A 19090-nucleotide genomic window follows, 5' to 3' on the forward strand; every position below is an offset into this window, starting at 1 on the left:
CCTCCAACTTAGGAATCAAGGAAACTCTTCTATCTTGGCATCCCAAGTCCTCTAAATTTTCTTCACACTTCTACCTCTAACCCTCTGTTGTAGTTCCTTCCTATTTCTCCTACTGTAAACCGCGTCGAGCTCTACGAACGTGGAGATGATGCGGTATACAAACCTAAGGATTAGATTAGATTATACTGTATTTCTCTTTTTTGCTTGTTAGTAATAAACCTGATCACATCCAGTCCATCTACTCCTCTTTCTTCTGCATTTGTGTAAGGACGCTTTTGTGTTCCCCTTTCTGTTCAAGACTAGACTTGCTTGATCTCAGTAAGGGCAAATTCTCCTTGGACGATTCTGCCCAGATCCCAGGAATAATTTCTGTTCACAGCAAATATAAGAACCTAAAGCATCTTCCCTAGCTTCCTCCTCCTCTTGCATGTCAGGGATTCTCTTCACTGGCTCTCAGATGTATTCATTGTGAATATCCTGAAAACCAGACCGTCTTGCTGTGTCCTAAGGTCTCTGGGTCGAGAACCCCTGCTTTAAGTTGAAACAATGATAAAAGCTCCTTGATTGGAATCAAAGGGCTGCAATATTTATGGGTTTGTTTGTTTTTTAATAATAAATATATTGATATCCCAAGAGGTCAATTTGGCTTAGAGCAATAAAATTTTTAATATAGATGGTACCCCCCCCCCCCCACACTAACCAATTACTCAGGTATACAATTGCACCTGAAGGTACCTTTACTCTGAGGTCTACAAACCTCTTCAGGGTGTGTTTGGAATAGAAATCTGAACTTAGTCTAGCAATTATCCTGTTTTATAGAGAAACAAAATTCCGAGTCAGCTTGCCTGTCTTTAACCCCAAGCCCATGTCCCTGAAGGTTTCGTGCACATGCCCCTGAAGGTTTCGTGCACATGCCCAGTCTTTGTTCTGCCTGCCTTCATCTGATGTGGTTAACGTTGTCCATGTCTGCTACAGCAGGGGAAAGCCTGGAAGGGCAAATTCACAAAGTTCCAGGCGATAGGACACGTCAACAGAAAACGGCGCATGGAACAACTCTCAGGGACCCCGACTGTCCTAACTTGGCCAGAGCCAATGAAGAGAGGAGGAGGAAGCTAGGGAAGACGCTTTAGGTCAGGGGTAGGGAACTCCAGTCCTCAAGAGCCGTATTCCAGTCAGGTTTTCAGGATTTCCCCAATGAATATGCACTGAAAGCAGTGCAGGCAAATAGATATCATGCATATTCATTGGGAAAATTCTGAAAACCTGACTGGAATACGGCTCTCGAGGACTGGAGTTCCCTACCCCTGCTTTAGGTTCTCATATTTGCTGTGAACTGAAATTATTCCTGGGATCTGGGCAGAATCATCCAAGGAGGGTTTCTCCTACCTGAGCTCAGCTCTGAGATCAAGCAAGTCTGGTCTCGAACAGAAAGGAGCAAACTTTACCCCCTCTAGCATGCGCTAAACCCTAATGCATCCATAGACTAACATGCATGCGTTAGCGTTTAGCGCATGCTAATTGGTTAGCGCACCTTAGTAAAAGAGGGCCTTAGTATAGGTTGGGCAACGGCACCCTCTTGTGGAAATAATGCATACTACAGTCCGTTACCTCCAGCTATTGAAAGGACTGTATAATTCCTGGTCAGTATGGGCAATTAGTAATAGGCACATTTACGTCTACCACCAGCCAGAGACAATCTGGTTTCTTGGGAAACCAGCTGAAACTCAATGGAGTATGGTGTGAAAGTACAGAGGAGAAATCTGCCTTTCCTCCATCGTAGCACAAATCTAAAAATTATTTCTGATGGAACTGGTGGCTTCAGCTGCACAAAGACCCTCTCCCACAGCAGCATCTCATACAGCTCCACTATCTCTACCTGATGATGATGTCCTGAGCCTCCCCCTCCAAGGTGGGATAAGTCTCCACCGGCCCACTGGCTGGGTTTCTGCATCAGGAAGGGCTAATCACTGGCCAGTAACTTTCATCCAGGGACTTTTTAAAACAGATTCTGTTACCATGGTGAGAAAGAATGGCTGAAACTTAGCAACTTCAGTTCCAAACATTGCCTCACAGTGGAAATGTGGATCACTGAAAAAGGAAGAGGTTTGGGAGTGAACTCTTGACAGATTCCATCAAGGTTTGTTGATCCGTGCAGAATGCACACAGGCCCACAGCCATTGGCAAAGCAGGTGGAATTCTTAGAAGGACCTGTCAAGATCTACAGGTCCTTGGGGGAGCTGAGTAGGGAGTAGGGTGGGTGAGCTCTCTTCACTCCCCTGCTTGGTACAGGATAGGGAGTGATGCATTTCTTCTCCTCAGCTCTTGGATGCTCTCTCTCTTCTCCCTGCCTGGTGCATGAATTGCAGCCCTCTCAGCTACTGGCATCTTCCATTGCACAGCACCCAGTACAACCACCTCACCTATATCATAAAAACATAAGACTATCCCTACTGGATCAGACCAACGGTTCACGTAGTCCAGTATCCTGCTTCCAGCAGCAAATAATCCAGGTCCCAAGCACCTGGCAGAAACCTAAATAGTAACAATATTCCATGCTTCCGATCCCAGGATATTTCGTAACAGCAGCCCCGTACAGCTCATTCTGCAAAGTCAGAGCTTATGGTTAGCATCTTTGTACAAGCTAGGTGTTCACCGATTTACACAACAGAACCCAAATTTCAACAGGGTGTGAGATGTTACCAGAACCTCAGCCAGGAGGGCAGTGAAATGCAAAACACAAATTGCCCCTTCTTTTTTATTACAAGTAGAAAAAAAAGTTACAAAGGTACCAGACTGGTCAGTGACATAAAAGTTATATCTGTTAAAACACACAGAAGAAAACCTCAAATATATATATACATTATAAGTAAGTCTGGTCAGATACTGTCAAAGACTGTCAATATTCTCTTCTGACATAATTTGTCAGGGTTTGTTTATTTTTTAGAAAAATACTTTCTGGTTTGTGAAGCAAAACACTGAATTATTAATATATGAAAATCAATACAGCAGAAAGATAATAATCCAAAGTGACCCCAATTAGAACATTTTGTTAAGTGTAGCCTTTTCTGTATTTCTCTCCTACTTTGGGGCCAGGGCTGTGATTAGGCACAGGAACTGTTATCTTAAGGCCACAGTGACCATGCACATGAGTCTCTGGAAAGGCTGAAAGAACGTACAACCTTGGCCACGTTGTACTATGAAAAAAAAATTAGCAAAACCATCTTAGATGCAAGTTGCTGCCTTCCCAGGGTCCAGGAAGGGAAACAGGAAAAGAATGACAAATTCTCCCACTACTTCAGAGATTGAGCAGTTTTGCTTGTTGCCAAATTGATAAAACACGTTAGTTTAAAGCAGGCCTGCACAACTTCGGCCTTCGCCAGGCCAGGTTTTCAGGATTTCCCAAATGAATATGCATAAGATCAATATGCATACAATGGAAGCAGTGCAGGCAAATAGATCTCATGCAAATTCACTGGGGAAATCCCAAAAACCCGACTGGATTCGGCCCTCGAGGACCGGAGTTGTGCAGGCCTGGTTTAAAGTTTCATCGGCAAGAGGACAAAATGACTCCTTTGAAAAGGCAGCTTTCAAATTTCTGTATACTTGTAAAACGAGGGGATATTTATTTTAAATTTTGAAACAAAAACAGTAAAGTAGTTTCTCTTTGCAAGTTAGCTAAAGTGCATGTTCTGAAAGCAGCTACCTGCCTTGTACCTGCATGGAGGTACTGGGGGGGAGGGGGCCTCAGGGAAACAGGTCCACCCTAGAAAAGCAGGCACCCTTTTAAGTTGAGAGAGGAAAAGCAAGTTTCTGGTAAGAAAAGTTAGCCCCCTCCTTTGCTATTTGCCAGTGCAAACGGTTTGGAACTTTGACCCTTCTGGTTATCCATAGAGACAAACGATCACCCCAAAGGATACACAGAACAGTTTTCTTTTTTAAATAAATTAAACAAAGCAGCTATTTTACAAATATTTATAGCAATTACAAATTTAAACCAATAGCTAAAAGTCCAATTACATAAAACAAAAGTGGTTTTCATGCCCACTCAAGGGTAGGAGACGTGCTGGAAGAGGGCTCCAGTGTCTGTAGGCATAGAGAAACACTTTTATGTCTGATACTTCTATAACTAACAGCATCACCAGGGTTAGAAAGGCAGCAAGTAACGAAACCCTTTCATCTCTCATAGCAGGCCACTTTTAGCACTGACCATTAGTTGAGAGAGGATTGTAGCCACAATGCATGAGAGAGGCAGAGGGCAAGAGAGCCAAGGGGTAAAGAAACAGAAACAAAAAGAATACTGGGAGAAAGAGAAGGATGGAGTTGGAGAGACAGACCAGAGCAATCACAATGCATTCTATGCCGATGCTACAACTGGTCATATCATCAAAACACTTAGCTAAAACCTTTAGGAAATACCAGTTCACACCGACCCCTGTGTGGGGCGAGCTGTCCGTGAAAGAAAACACAGCGCTTGCATCTGGTGGCAGTTTTCCTCTTTGCTGACCATGTTCTCTGAGCTGAAGCGATTGTGCAGCGATTGTAAAGTCAGCTATTGTGCTTATTTGCAAAGGCACACCTAAAGTCTTCTTGGCGCTTGAGAGCGCAATACTTCAGCAAATGGGCACATCAGTCTTGACCTGTTGGCAAGGGGGCCAGTTGGTTTGGTGAGGTAGTGATGCTGTTCAAAGATAACGTAGGCACTTACGAGGACATAGAAAGGGTCAGAGGGTAAAGCATATTTTTGGCACAATGAACTTCAAATAATGCTATAACTCTGTAATAATATTCCTGTAAGGAATAGAGAATCAAACATTTCTTTTCATGCCAATTTTGTGTTTGGTTTTAATGCTTTGGTTTGTTGTTGTGTTTAGATAATGAAATGTGCCAGGTCTAGACAAGGGGAAGGAATGAGTGGGCAAAGTTTCCAGAAAAAAAATATAGGAGGGGGAAAGTTTTTGGGTTTTCATTTTCTTATTTTGGAACAAAAAACAGACATGCTCAAATTCTTAAGAACAATGCATTCATAGAAAATAAAGGAACCAAGCTCTGCATAAAATTTTCAAAAATATGGCAAAAAAACCTCAAAATGCATGTGCAATTCCCCAAAACACCACTTGATGGCACTATTAAATAGCTAATCCACCTTGCACTGCTTACAATAAAAAAATGGGGATCTGCTCCATAATTACTTCAAGGGGGAAGGGGTTGGACTGTTTTGGCTTGTTGGGCTTCCAGGGAGCAAAGAGCAGCTACTGCTGTGTGGCATAAAACATTATACTTCCATGCCCTCTACAAGCCCATTGCTGATACCATATATAGTAACACTTTCCTTGTAAAGCACAGTGGCAGAGAAAGAAAGCAGGGGAGGAGATGAAAGAAAAAAGCATCAGAATACTAGATGCCTCCTGGATGGAGAGGGGGAAGGATCAGCCCTAGAGTCTCCTCTACCCCCTTTAAAGGCTGTCCCAGAACAGGCTCCCTTCAGCTGCTGATCACCCTGCAAATACCCAGCAATGGGGAATAAGGAAAGGACACTTACGTAATGCTAGATAGAAGCCAATGATAAAACTGGATAAAAGGCTGAAAGAGCCTAGCCTAGGAGCAGTGGCATAACAAGGGAGGTTGTATAGTATTGTATTTGTTATTTGCCTTGTACAAAGCAAAGCACAAATATGGCGCCCAGCATCACCACGTTGTGTGCCCCCCACTTTTCCACGCCACTTGGACCCCCCCTCCCGTGTACCTCTTGAAACGTTTGTCAGCAGAAAAAGTATCTTCCACCTGCTGCTCGCACAGACCTTGGCTCCCTTCTGACATCACGTCCTGGTCCAGTTGACCAGGAAGTGACATCAGAAGGGAGCTGAAACCAGCACGAGCAGCAAGTGGAAGATACTGCTCGTGCCGGAGAACATTTAAAGTGGTACGTTGGGGGTGGGGGCAGAGAGGAGGTGAGACATTGGGTTCTGGCACCCCCTGCGAAGACGGCACCTGGGACACTTAACCCCCCCTGGCCTCCCTTACTAGGCCACTGCCTAGGAAATGGGAGGATGAAAGGATGCGAGCTAATGCCCAATTTAGAGGGGCAGAAGTCCAGTTCCAGGGTTTCTCCTGCTACTGTCCCAGAGGGACGCATCCTACTTTAACAGCCTGAAACCATCACCAGTCCTCTGTTGTGGCCGTGCTCTCTCTCCCTCTCTGTTCAGTGCTCTTTTCCCTGCAATCACTCGTTTAATTCTTGCCATTAGTCCACAGCATCGCAAACATCCCGCACGACGACATTGAACTCATCAGGTTGGTCGGCGTAGACATGGTGAGATGCTCCCTCGATAGCCTAAGGCAATAATAGAAACAGTTAGAAAAGATAAGCCACTCCCCCATCCCAAACCTCCCCAGCTTCCCCCCCTTAGATCTGTGAACTCTCTCACCCTTCATCATCACCACCTCATTAACTCTTGTCTCTCCCTTTTCTCTTCCCTCACTCATTTTACTCTTCCTCCGTTATCTGTCTCTCTCTCTCTGGATTCCTCTGTTCTCCCTAGAAACATTACCACAGTTTTGACGTAGGATCCTGGCCGCTCCCTCTTCATTTTCTCCCCTGTGCTGAGATCGATCCAGCTCTCAGCTCCATACACAAAGGTGATGGGGAAATCCCTGGGGATCAGGTGGATCCGAGACATCATCGGTCTCTTGGCCCAACCAAACCTCTCCATCATGGTTTTAAATGCGCTCTCACCACTGTCAAGAAGAGAGAACCAGGAGTAGTGAGGCCAAAGATGCTGGAGAGGTCAGAATTTCAGTCTCCCTATTCTCAAAACATTTTTTAAAAACATAGTAAATGATGGCAGATAAAGACCTGAATGGGCCATCCAGTCTGCCCAAACATACACTCTCTATAATTTAATGCTTTCATTTAAATTGTTCTTTTTCTTAAGATATTTCTGGGCCAGAAACCCAGAGCTCTGCTCGGTATTATGCATCTACTGGAGTCTCCATCGAAGCTCACTCCAGCTCATCTAAACCATCCTCAACTGAATGGCCATTTACAGTGGAACCTTGGTTTACGAGCATAATTTGTTCCAGAAGCATGCTCGTAAACCAAATTGCTCGTTTATCAAAGCAAGTTTCCCCATAGGAAGTAAGGGAAACTGTTTTGATTGGTTCCACCTCCCTCCCCCCCGAGGCTACCGAAGCTGCTCCATTCTCCCCCCCCCTTGAGGAATCCGACGCTGTTCCAAACCCCCCCCCAGCGATCCGGCATCCCCCCCTCCACCGCGATCCTACTCCCCCCCCGAGCATGGGCTGGGCGGTGCGTTGGAGATCCTCCTTCTTCTGGGCTGGGCTGGGCTGGACTGGCTTTGAGCATTTGCGCATGATCAAAGCCTTCTGGTCTCGCTTGAGAGCGAGACCAGAAGGCTTTGAGCATGCGCAAATGCTCAAAGCCAAGCCAGTCCAGCCCAGCCCAGCCCAGCCCAGATGAAGGAGGATCTCCAACGCACCGCCCAGCCCAGACCGCGCCAGAAGAGGGAGGATCTTTGGGCACCGGCACTGGTGCCAAGTCGGGTAAAGGGTGTCATTGACTGCTGAGGGGGGGGAGGGATGCCGGATCGCGGGGGTGGGGCGCTCGTACAGCGAGGCAAGCTCGGTTTATGAGGCACCAAGTTTGCAAATGTTTTGCTCGTCTTGCAAAACACTCGCAAACTGGGGCACTCGTAAACCGAGGTACCACTGTACATGACACAGACCGTGCAAGTCTGTCCTGTGCTGACCTTAGCTCTTCAATATATACCATTATTTTCTGATTAGAGATCCTCTGTATTCATCCCATGCTTTTTTAAACTCTGTCACCGTTTTCCTCTCCACCACTTCCCTCAGGAGCGCATTCCAGGCATCAACTGTACTTGTTGGCTCTTTCAGGTACTGAAGCATTGTGTATCATCTTGTACAGCTCTGTGTACAAGGATGGCCTTATTACAGAACAGAATATTACTGTTAATAAAGATGACCTCACCATTATTCATTTCCTTACCTTGGAGTTTGTGCATTACAGTGGTAAATATATTCTGAAATCGTATCATCCTCAAAGAAGTCTGCAAACTTCCTTTTGAAGTCGGGTCGGAACCGCTGTACTAGACCTGGGCCTGTGAAGCAAGGAGGGGGGTCAAGTGAGTGCAAGCATGAAACACAGCAGGGAAAAGGAGCTCATGGCGCACTTGCAATGACAGAGAGGAGAGACAAAGCCACTGTAGCAATGCTGCTGCGTGGCAATTCTTATGTCTATAGGAATTGAATTGGTTTTGGTTCGTTTACAGCGGCAGCATCAGTACCGTGGCTTTGTCAAAGGGGCCCTAGGAGAGAGGTTAGGGGTTATTTCACAGCTCTACAAGGATAAACCTAACTTGCACCCACTTACCCCAGGGACCCGCCACTCTCAATACTGCCAGGGGGTTGGAACGCCCAAAAACAGCGACTAGAGCTTTCACCCAGGTTGGGGGCCTCCGGATTTCATCGGGATCTGTGGGCATCTGGGGAAAGCCCCAGGGATCCACCAGAATGAGATGCTTCACCCTGTAGAAAGAGGAGTGAAGGCAACGGTCAGCAGAAGAGCTTAGAGACTATGAGCTCATTGTTTCCTGTAAATGCAGTGGCGTCACGAGGAGGATGACCATCAGCATAGCATTCAAATGCCTTGGAAAGTATAAATGCTGAACAAGAAACAATAGAAGGCTTCAAGGGAGCAGACTAATAATAATAATAACAGAAGGAACTGTTTCTTCAATAAAAGGATGGAGGCTGTTTGAACAAACCTCCAGGGGTAGACATTGGAGGACAAAACAGTGAAGGAGACCTGGAGCAGGTAAATCTGTGGATCCACATGGAAACACTTAGGCCCTGATTCTTGTAGGACGCCGAACGTTTGGTGATGTTACGCATCCTACCGCTGCCTAGCTTAATTCGTTTAATTGGCATTAAACGACGCAATTGACTGCGTTGTTTAAAAACAAAGTTTTTTTTTAAATTAGGCGCCTGCGGGCACTTATTATTGAACAGGCTGCCGATGCCCTGTCCTGTTACACGAGAATCGCTTCCACAGGGGTTCCAACCGGAACCTATGGTCAAAGTGAGTGTGGCTTGTGCCAGAAGTGACCATAGGATCCGCTGTGGACACGATTCTTGTGTAAAGTAGGCAGAAGAACCCTGGCCTCCATTTCAGGTATCTACTTTACAAGTGGTCACGATTCTGCAACTGACATGTGACCGACGCTGGTTTTGGAGGCCCTGGCCAAAACCCGCATCCAAACCACTTGCATAAATTTTAATTAATTCCAATTAGCACTGATAATGTTAAGATCCCAATTACCTGAGCTATTTGGTTCATTATTCAATTAAATTGTGCACGTAGTTTTTAGCGCCTTTTATAGATTTAGGCTGTATATCTTTCCTGAGTGGAACCACCGCCTGGATATCATTGGCATACAAACAGAGAAAACCAGAAGGAACAGATCACCTCCACAAGGGGGCGCAGACTATTTTAATAGTAATGGTGCCAAAGATGATTCTCGGGGGGCCCTGCTGAGAATTGTCCACGTCCCTGAAAATTTATCACCTATTCTTACTCACTATGGGCTAGATTCACAAAGCAAACCAATTGTGTACCGATCGGTTTGCGACCCCCTTACTATCAAATTTTCCTCCGGACGGATTCACTTACCTCTCCTGCCATCCGCTTCGAATCTGTGCATGCAAATGAGGTGAAACGCATGCAAAGTAGGCTGGGACGCGATTCACAACACAATCAATCTGATCCAACTGGGCTGGCCGATCACCTGAAGAAGCGACTGCTGGGGACCAGTTGAAAACATCTTTCCGACTGGAAGCCCCGCAGTCTCTCCTGCCTGCTCGCCCCACATGCTGCCCTGCTCTGCCTCGATCTTCCCCAAATCTCTCCTGCCACATCACCATTCTCCTGCTCTTCCCATGAGCCCATGGTTTTAACCTGCGGGTTTAAAGTGGGTTAAAACCACGGGCTCGCAGGGCTAAAAACTAGCAAAAAAAGTTTTAAATTAAAAAAAAAAAAAAAGTTGTCTCGGATGGGCACGCGCAGACCATCTACATGCGCGGGATCGCACAACAGCGATACGTGCAGGCAGATGGGGCGTTCCTCCGATCGCCCCCATCTGCATATTTTTTGTTCCTAAATTCGTCGAACCTGCCTGGATCGGGCCCGATCGGGCAGGTTAGTGAATCTGGGCCTATATCTTTCCAAAAAGAATGGATCAGATCCATGTTAGAACAGCTAAGGCAGATTCGGTTATAACTATAGGCCAATAGCTAAACATAAGGCAATTTGTTCTACTTTTAAAATTAGGACAATAGTCTGGGCTGAGGAAGGGAGAGCAAGCATGAGCAATGGGGTCCGGGAAGTCTTGAAAATCACTACACTAGCCCACATATCCTTCTTGATCATACATCCTTCTCGTTAATTTTGTCCAGACTGTAAACTAGAGAGTTGCGCGGGGACAGAAATCCCACCCGTCCCCACCCGTCCCCGCCAAAGTCCCACCCGTCCCCACCCGTCCCCGTGAGGACTCCCACCCGTCCCCACCCGTCCCCGCGAGGAATTCCTCCGTCCCCACCCGTCCCCGCGAGGAATCCCCTCCGTCCCCACCCGTCCCCGCGAGGAATCCCCTACGTCCCCGCCCGTCCCTATAAACTACAGAAATAGTTATTTCATTTAATTATGCTACTGAATTAAAGGCTCTGGTAGAAACCCATTTAAAAATAAGCAAAAAGACTTTATTAATTTGGAAATATTAATTGGGAAGAATACATACTTTGTAAACGGGTTTCTACCAGAGCCTCTAATGTTTATAAATTTTTATCAACACAACTAATATACTACTTTATCCTTAAGCAAAAAAAAATAATAATAATAATTTTTTTCCTACCTTTATTGCCTGGTTTCTGCTTTCTTCAAGTTCTCATTCAATTCCTTCCATCCACTGCCTCTCTTCTCTCTGTGTCTTCCATTTGCTCTGTTACTGTGCCTCTCCCTTTCTCCCCCCTCCCAAATTGGTCTGGCACCCATCTTTTTCCCTCCGCTCCCCCCATAGTCTGGCACCTCTGTCTTCTTCCCATTCCCTCTTCCCCATTTCCTTTCAGTGTCCTTCTCCCCCACCATCTTTCCCATGTCCTGTCAGGCAGCATTCTTCTCCCCTCTCTGCCTTCCCCATGTCCTTTCAGCGGCCTTCTCCCCCCTCTGTCTTCCCCATGTCCTTTCAGTGGCATTCTCCACCCCTTTGTCTTCCCCAGTGCTTTCAGGGTCCTTCCCCCCCCTTCCTCCCGTTTACCCCATGTCCTTTCAGCGTTCTTTTCCACCCCTTTGTCTTCCCCAGTACTTTCAGCGGCCTTCTCCCCCCTTAAGCGTCTTTTCTTTTCCACTCCACCTTTCCTCCCTCCCTGCCTCCACCTTTGTGGCGCTTTTGCACCCGACCGACAACAGAACAGGCCCGGTCGGACAAATCTCCCTGTCCTGTAGCCGCGAATCTAAATTACCTTCTTACAGCAGCTGGAGTAGTGAAGCTGCTGTAAGAGGTAATTTAGATTCGCGGCTACAGGGCAGGGAGATTTGTCGGCCGGGCCTGTTGTCGGTCGATCGGGGGACCTGACCGGCTGTGCACATTCTCCGGGGCGGACCGCCCCCTCCCCCCTCTTTCGTACGCCATTGCCTTCTTCCTACCTGCCCTGCCGCACACAGCCGACCGGAAGTCTTCCTGATGTCAGCGCTGACGTCGGAGGAAGGGAAGGCTTTGCTTAAGCCCTCCCTCCGACGTCAGCGCTGACATCGGGAAGATTTCCGGTCGGATGTGTGCTGCGACAGGGCAGGTAAGGAGAAGGAGACTACCCTCGCGGCTCGACCAACCCCGCTGCGATCCAACCCCGCAGGATCCCCGCGACCCTAGGGGGCGTCCCCACGGGATCCCCGCGACCCTAGGGGGCGTCCCCACGGGATCCCCGTGACCCAAAGGGGGAACCCGCGGGTCCCGCGGGATTCCCGTCATCCCCGTTCCCGTGCAGCTCTCTACTGTAAACCAATAATTGTTCCACCATCTGTTGCTTACCTCTCGGGATATTTAATGGAATAGGAAGTTGCCAGGAAGCCACCCATGCTGTGCCCCAGGAGAATCATATTCTGAATGCCCATCTCTTCCCTCCAGCTCTCTATGGAGTTTACAAACTCCTCCTCGGCCCCCTCTGGGTCATAGGGGAAGGTCGGTCGGGAGCTGCGGCCGAAGCCCAGGAGGTCCAAAGCATGCAGTGTGCGCCAGCTGCTCAGATGGTCTACATTCTGGATCCAGAGGCCCAGTCCCCCGCCAAATCCATGCAGCATCACCAGCGGGGTGCGGTCCTTGTACTCAGGGCTCACCGTTAACGTCCATATCTTGTTCTGGTTTGGGAGGGACACGTAGCGGGTGGAAAACTTGTTCTTAATGCCTAAGGAGAAAAAGAGACACTTTTATCACCTTCTATTAGCACAATTCAATCATACTTCATAGCGCTTCCTGTGATTCCAGTACTGACACTTTCTCCCCCATATTAAGCTCTGCCAACGCACCTCATTCCTGCCCTACAGTACATAAGAATTGCCACTGCTGGGTCAGACCCGTGGTCCATCGTGCCCAGTAGTCCGCTCACTCAGCGGCCCTCTGGTCAAAGACCAGCTCCCTGAGACTAGCCCTACCTGCGTATGTTCTGGTTAAGCAGGAACTTGTCTAACTTTGTCTTGAATCCCTGGAGGGTGTTTTCCCCTATGACAGACTCCAGAAGAGCGTTCCAGTTTTCTACCACTCCCTGGGTGAAGAAGAACTTCCTTACGTTTGTACGGAATCTTTTCCCTTCTAACTTTAGCGAGTGTCCTCTTGTTCTCCGTACCATGGAGAGGGTGAACAACCTGTCTTTACTAAGTCTATTCCCTTCAATATCTTGAATGTTTCATGTCCCCTCTCGGTCTCATCTTTTCAAGGGAGAAGAGGCCCAGTTTCTCCAATCTCTCACAGTACGGCAACTCCTCCAGCCCCTTAACCAACTTAGTCGCTCTTCTCTGGACCCTTTCGAGTAGTACCGTGTCCTTCTTCATGTACGGCGACCAGTGCTGAACGCAGTACTCCAGGTGAGGGCCCAGTACAGCCGCATGATAACCTTCTCTGATCTCCCTTCTTTATCATTCCTAGCATTCTGTTCACCCTTTTCACCGCCGCCGCACATTGCGCGGACGGCTTTATCGACTTGTCGATCAGAACTCCCAAGTCTCTTTCCTGGGAGGTCTCTCCAAGTACCACTACTTCTAATCCATCTACTGCCCACTGACACACAGACATGTCTGCCAATACACTGCACTCCAGCCCATTCACTCTAACCACACCCACGTCAACCAATGCACCTCATTCCTATTCAGCAGTGCTTCCCACGCTCTCCGTTCTCACTTCCCTTGCCTTTGCATAAGAGGGGCGAGGGGACTGCCACTCACACTGAAGGATTCTCGTTTCCACAGCTTTGAGCTGAGACATGGATGTGGGACACCACGAGGGGATCCAGCCAGTTAACCAGTTCTGCCGCCTGCACAAAGAATGAAAGAAGAAAAATGACAAGAATGGAAAGAGGTTAAGAAGTCCCAACCCACATCTGTCAGCTGAGTTTCCACTGCACAAGAAAGCAAAGATGCACGTGATAAGACCAGCTCGCTTCTCAGATTACCAGATCACTGATACCAGTGATCCAGGGAAATGGCATAAATATCCTGATTTACGGGCTAAAGGTGCCTATTCTCATCCAAACTGCCTCACCCTTGCATGTTCAGGAAGGTTGGTGCAAGCAGAAATCCCACTGCTATCAGAGAGAGCACATATCTGCTGAAGTAGGAGTGAAGTTTGATTTGATTTTAAGTCCCCTAAATCTTTTAAATTCTTACCCCCAGCACCTGACACTAAAAATCCTTATCCTGGACTTTTCAGTTACCTGAAGGGACCTGTTCAGATATAATATACACCTATTAGACCAGATTCTATGCAAGATGTATTAAGTTAGGCTTTTAGATCGGCGTGCCTAGCAGTGTTGAAATCCAAGCTAAAAGGCCACTTTTTTGAATCTATTTTCAACTCTTAACTCCCACTCAGATTGTAAGCTCTTCTGAGCAGGGACTGTCTATTGTATGTTAAAATGTACAGTGCTATTATTATTTAATTTTTTTCTGTCCCTATGTAAATGCCTTTTGGAAGTTAATTTGGTTCCAAATTAATACATTGTTAGAAAATCATGTTGCACTTTCATATGACACTATATTATTTGATACATCTATGAGATTTAAGAGTCCGATTTCAGCAAATAATAATAAACTATTATCGATACTGACGGGGGTCGCCATGCAACATATTACTGGAAATTGGAAAGATTATACTAAACTTAATTATACTTTTTGGTGGAATTCAGTCTGTCATATTTATAAAATGGAGAGGTTGTTTGCTATACAGCAAGGGAATTATCATAATTTTAAAAAGATTTGGGGGCCATTGATTACATATTCTAATGATCAGACACCTTAAACTCCTTGTTATTATATAAGATAACCAATAATTGGAAAAATTACTCTAATCTTAATTATACCTTTTGGTGGAACTCATTATGGCATATTTATAAGATGGAAAGAGTTATTGCTACGCAGAAAGGGACTTACAATAATTTTATAAAGATTTGGGGGCCAATGGAAAAGTACTATAATGAGTAGACATCATTTTTTTTTATGGGAGATTATATTTACACATTGGGGGATGGGGTAGGGTATATTTAATATTGAATTTTTGCTATAATTACTTTAAGAGTGGGTGGGAGGGGATTGATGTTTTTCTTTCAAACGATTGTGAAGAATTTCAAGTGTTATATTGGAAGTATAATGTGTGTATTTGTACATTTGATGTACATTGTACATGTTTTACAATGATTAAAGAATTTTAGGTTGCTTTGAGAGGGGTGGGTGGGAGGGGGCATATATTTTTGTTCTAGATCATATGATATAGATTTTCAAGTGTTATATTGTAATTGTAATGGATGTATTTATGTACACTTGTTTATGATTTATAATAAATAAAGAATTTTTTAAAAAAAGATATAGGTGAGGTGGGAAATATGATTTTTGCTAATTGATTTATTGTTAATGGGGGGGAAGGGTTTCTTTTATACTTTAAGGTTTATAAGTAAGATTGTCAAGTGATTTTTTAAAATTTTTTGTGATAACTATTTTACACTTGATATAAGATATGAAAATGAATAAAGATTTTTTTTTTAAATGTACAGTGCTGCGTATGCCTTTCAGCACTATAGAAATAATAAATAGTAATTGCAAGTGTGGAGTGAGAGGCATGGATGAGCAGGTGGCACGGGAGTGGGGGGGGTGGGACTCCTCCATCCTGGGTGCCTCCTACCCTTACTAGGTCACTGTATATATGGCGCCCAAAACTGCATGCCCAAATCTGGACTTGTGGCCAATTTACATGTGCCTTTTAATCCAGTAACGACCTGATAACTAGTAATAATTGGGCGCTAACCACCAATTACAGTCCGTTCTCGTTATTCACGGCAGTATAGTTCTCAAAAATGTTTGCGAACCGCAAAATCGAGAATAATGAAATATGGAGCCTATGGGAAAATAGAGGTTAGGTTCCAGCAGTTCCTACTGCGCCTCAAAACCGCGGAAAGTGAACAGTGGATCCTATGGGGAAAAAGTTAGGTTCCTGCATGAAATACCTGTAATTCACTCTCCCGACGCTTGGGGGCCATACCTTGGAAGCAAATCCTGGCCGCAAAGTGAAAGTGAAAGCATTAAAAAAAAAAAAGCTTCTTTTTCTTTGAAGCATCGGTTCGTAACTACGCAAACACAGCAGCACAAATGGGGAATTTGGTTGCAATTAATGCAACCATGGGCAGTCGAATTTGCGCGTTAATAACGAGAATGGACTGTACTGCAACTGGCTCCAATTAGGATCTGCGCATGCAACTTGCTGAAACGCTATTCTAAAAAAAAAAACCTGTGCGCAAATCATTCAGTGTGTGGCTGAAAAGGGGGCGGGTCAGGGGGGGCGTTCACTATCTGGTACACTAGGATTTACAATGGGTTTCTCTTGGTGTAAATCCTCACACCCATAGTTGGCACTGATCCTACCACTATGCGCCATCTATAAACTCGGAGCATTATTTATAGGCTAATGCTCCGATGATTTTCTTTTTTTCGGTTCTTGAATCTATTCTTACGTGTGAAAATTAGATAGACTAAGACTAGACGCCTGCGGTTACGTACACTTCACAGTGGCATAGTTAACGGTGGCTTTACCCAGCGGTGGCACTATACTGCCTTCTCCCCTTTCTCCTCTCTGTGGCCTCCCGCCATTTGCCCTCCTATCTCAGAACCTGTCTCTTCTCAGTCCCGCCAGACAGGAAGTGATATCAATGAGGGAGGGACACAGCAAAGGGAAGCCCAGGGGGGGGGGGGGGCGGTGCTGGCAGCAAAACTGAATCACTGCTGGAGACGTCTGCAAATTACATCAGGAAGGGATGGTGTTCTGAGATAGGAGTGCAAATGCCAAGAGGCAGATCCTTGGGGGGAGGGGGGGGTCAGTCTATCCAAGTTAACCATGAACCTATGCAAAATACTGGGTTTGGTTAAGCCACTGACACCTAGCGCATATAAATATAGCAAAAAAAAAAAAAAAAAAAAAGCATTTATACTGTATATGTAAGCACCCAGGTATCATTACAGAATTAAGCTCTTAATGGAGAAGCCCCAGTTATGGAACTGTTCTCTCTCCACACACTTAGAGCTGCAGTAATTGTGTCTGTAGGGACTTTATAATATTAGCTACATTTCTGCAGGTTAATCAATCTCAACTGAATGGCCTAGAAGTTTAGATGAAGTGGTATATTTGATTTGTTTTAAAATGTATACATTGCTTACAAATTAGGTAGTTTGCAAATGACCATGCATGATCAAAAGCTGTATGCATAACTCGTACACGTCTTACATAAATAATAAAATAGCAAACTCTGATCTTGTATGACCCTTTATCCCCCTGTGTCATGGTCCTCTCATCTGCCATCCAGCAATAATAATTATAAACTAATTTTATGAGCAAAGGTGCTTATGGAAATACAAAAACTGCAAAGTCATCATTACAAGCTGAGAGGCAGAAACCTCTTTCAGATCCTTAGCTGCCCTGAACAAGAGCCTGGGGATTCATGAATCATTGTGTGTGTGTTTTTTAAAGGTTGTATTTATGACAACCACCCAGATGACTTGGACCAAAGCCAGGCTCCTCTTCCTTTCTGCCTCTGATCTTCATCTCTCTTCTCTCCCGGGACCTGTCAAACGGCAACATGGGTAGAATTGATTGGGGGGAGGGGAAGGGGGGGGGGTTATAATCACCAAGCATAATACCTAAAAAAAAAAAATAATAACCCTAATGTTATATTCACTTATCCTGCTAGATCAGGGCTGAGAGATCCAGCCCAAACACCTCATCAGAGTATCACTAAACAAGAAAGTATTAAAGACCTCAGATAATCTTCTTCACCCTCCCACCCCCAAAACTCTTTTAAGAAACTAAGGCCCTCTTTTACAAAGGTGCGCAAAGCCTTTTAGCGCAGATTTAGCACACGCTGAACCAATGGGTGCGCTAACCACTAACGTGTCCATAGGATAAGCATGTTAGAGTTTAGCGTGCGATATTTAGCGCACCTAAAAAGCATAGCACACCTTTGTAAAAGAGGGGGTAAACAGGTCATTAAAACACATAAGGAAGCTGCAATAAATGTGGTTCACTTGGAGAATAAGTGCTCATGCCAACCTTACTACAGAAGTCCTTGGATCCCAATCCAGGGGGATCAAAATTAAAGATATTTGGAAGAAGGGGGGGATCTGAACCCCTCCCAGCCCTGAGAAAGCAGAAGAAGAGGGAGAACAGGATCCTCGGCATCCCAGGGAAGAAAAGGGGCTAAAAACTCACTGGTCCTCGGCCATGGCTGGCTCCATCCGTCCTGCTTCCGCCTCGCCGATCCCGGGCATTACATAAACGGGCTAAAAAACCCGCGGATCGGGGCAGCGCTGGGAGGGAGACGGGGCGGGGTCAGAACGCGCAGCACAATGGGGGTGGGCGGGGTCGGAACGCGGAGCACAACGAGGACAAAGGAGGTCAGGATCCCGGGCTACAATAGGTACAAGTTGGGTCCGATCGGCGATTCGGAGGCGTGGGCGGGGCTAGCGGAGCGGAGGCGGGCTTAGAAGCTTCTTACAGCGGCCGTTGCCAGACGATGGGCGTGGTCCTTCCGTTGCCTTTGGCTCGGTGGGCGTGGTTTCTGAGCGCATGGGGCGGGGCTCAGGGATTATGAAATCAGGATGTTTTAGAACTTTTGTCACTGACGTCATTGACCTAGTTTTGCCCTTGGTGACACCCGAGGAGGGGTTTCTCCCTTGGTTTCTGCCCAAATTTGCTATTTTTGGAACTTCTTTAGGAAGGCGCGCTGGAAATTTGGGATCCTCAGTGTAACAGATAATAACTCCCTTCCCCTTCTTTTTGCATGCAGCGCCCGACAATCAGACACTACGAGCTGTTCGGTTTAACAACGGTAGGGAGAGGAATCCACAACTATATGTGACGTTTCGTTTATTTACTGGACATTGATTTGTCCGATGCTGTTAAAGCCCTAAGTGGAATGCAACCTAGTTACTGCGTTACCATGGGAACATTCCACCCTAACTTGTTATCGGGCCTGTCCCTATTGGTTCGCTAGAAATCACGTGAGATGGAGAAGCACCTACCCAGGCTTCGACTTGCATCGCAAAGGCTTGTGGGACTAGCGGTCTCGCGGAAACCTTCCGGCTAGTTCTCAGCCAGCCCTCTTCAGAGGAGTCATTTCCTTTCCCGTTTGCCCTCTGTAGAGCAACCGGCGTCGGAATTTGCGGACGCGGCGTTCCTTTCCCCCTGTTCTCTGCGCCTGCGCCGACGCGTCATTTCCGCTTTCAGGGACCGGTAGCCACGTCGCTTTGCCC

The 19090-nt window shown here is 46.2% G+C and overlaps 1 protein-coding gene across 4 annotated transcripts; it reads right to left on the reverse strand.

Moving 5' to 3' along the window:
- Positions 1-2741: 2741 nt before the first annotated feature.
- Positions 2742-18994, reverse strand: ABHD4 (abhydrolase domain containing 4, N-acyl phospholipase B). 4 transcript variants are annotated; one of them, XM_033924495.1, is made up of 8 exons: positions 18048-18312; positions 17468-17479; positions 13526-13614; positions 12120-12492; positions 8411-8565; positions 8027-8138; positions 6549-6735; positions 2742-6331 (listed from the first exon to the last, which is right to left on the reverse strand). In XM_033924495.1, the coding sequence occupies exons 1-8, from the start codon at positions 18104-18106 to the stop codon at positions 6242-6244; spliced, it is 1077 nt and encodes a 358-aa protein (XP_033780386.1). In that variant the 5' UTR covers positions 18107-18312; the 3' UTR covers positions 2742-6241. The 4 variants fall into 4 exon arrangements, with proteins under 4 accessions (XP_033780386.1, XP_033780388.1, XP_033780387.1 ...); XM_033924497.1 differs by lacking the exons at positions 17468-17479; positions 18048-18312 and adding an exon at positions 18860-18994 and having other exon boundaries at positions 6184-6331; XM_033924496.1 differs by lacking the exon at positions 17468-17479 and having other exon boundaries at positions 6184-6331.
- Between the last annotated feature and the right edge of the window lie 96 nt (positions 18995-19090).

The sequence above is a fragment of the Geotrypetes seraphini genome, chromosome 16 (genome assembly GCF_902459505.1).
Source record: "Geotrypetes seraphini chromosome 16, aGeoSer1.1, whole genome shotgun sequence".
NCBI classification, from domain to species: domain Eukaryota; kingdom Metazoa; phylum Chordata; class Amphibia; order Gymnophiona; family Dermophiidae; genus Geotrypetes; species Geotrypetes seraphini.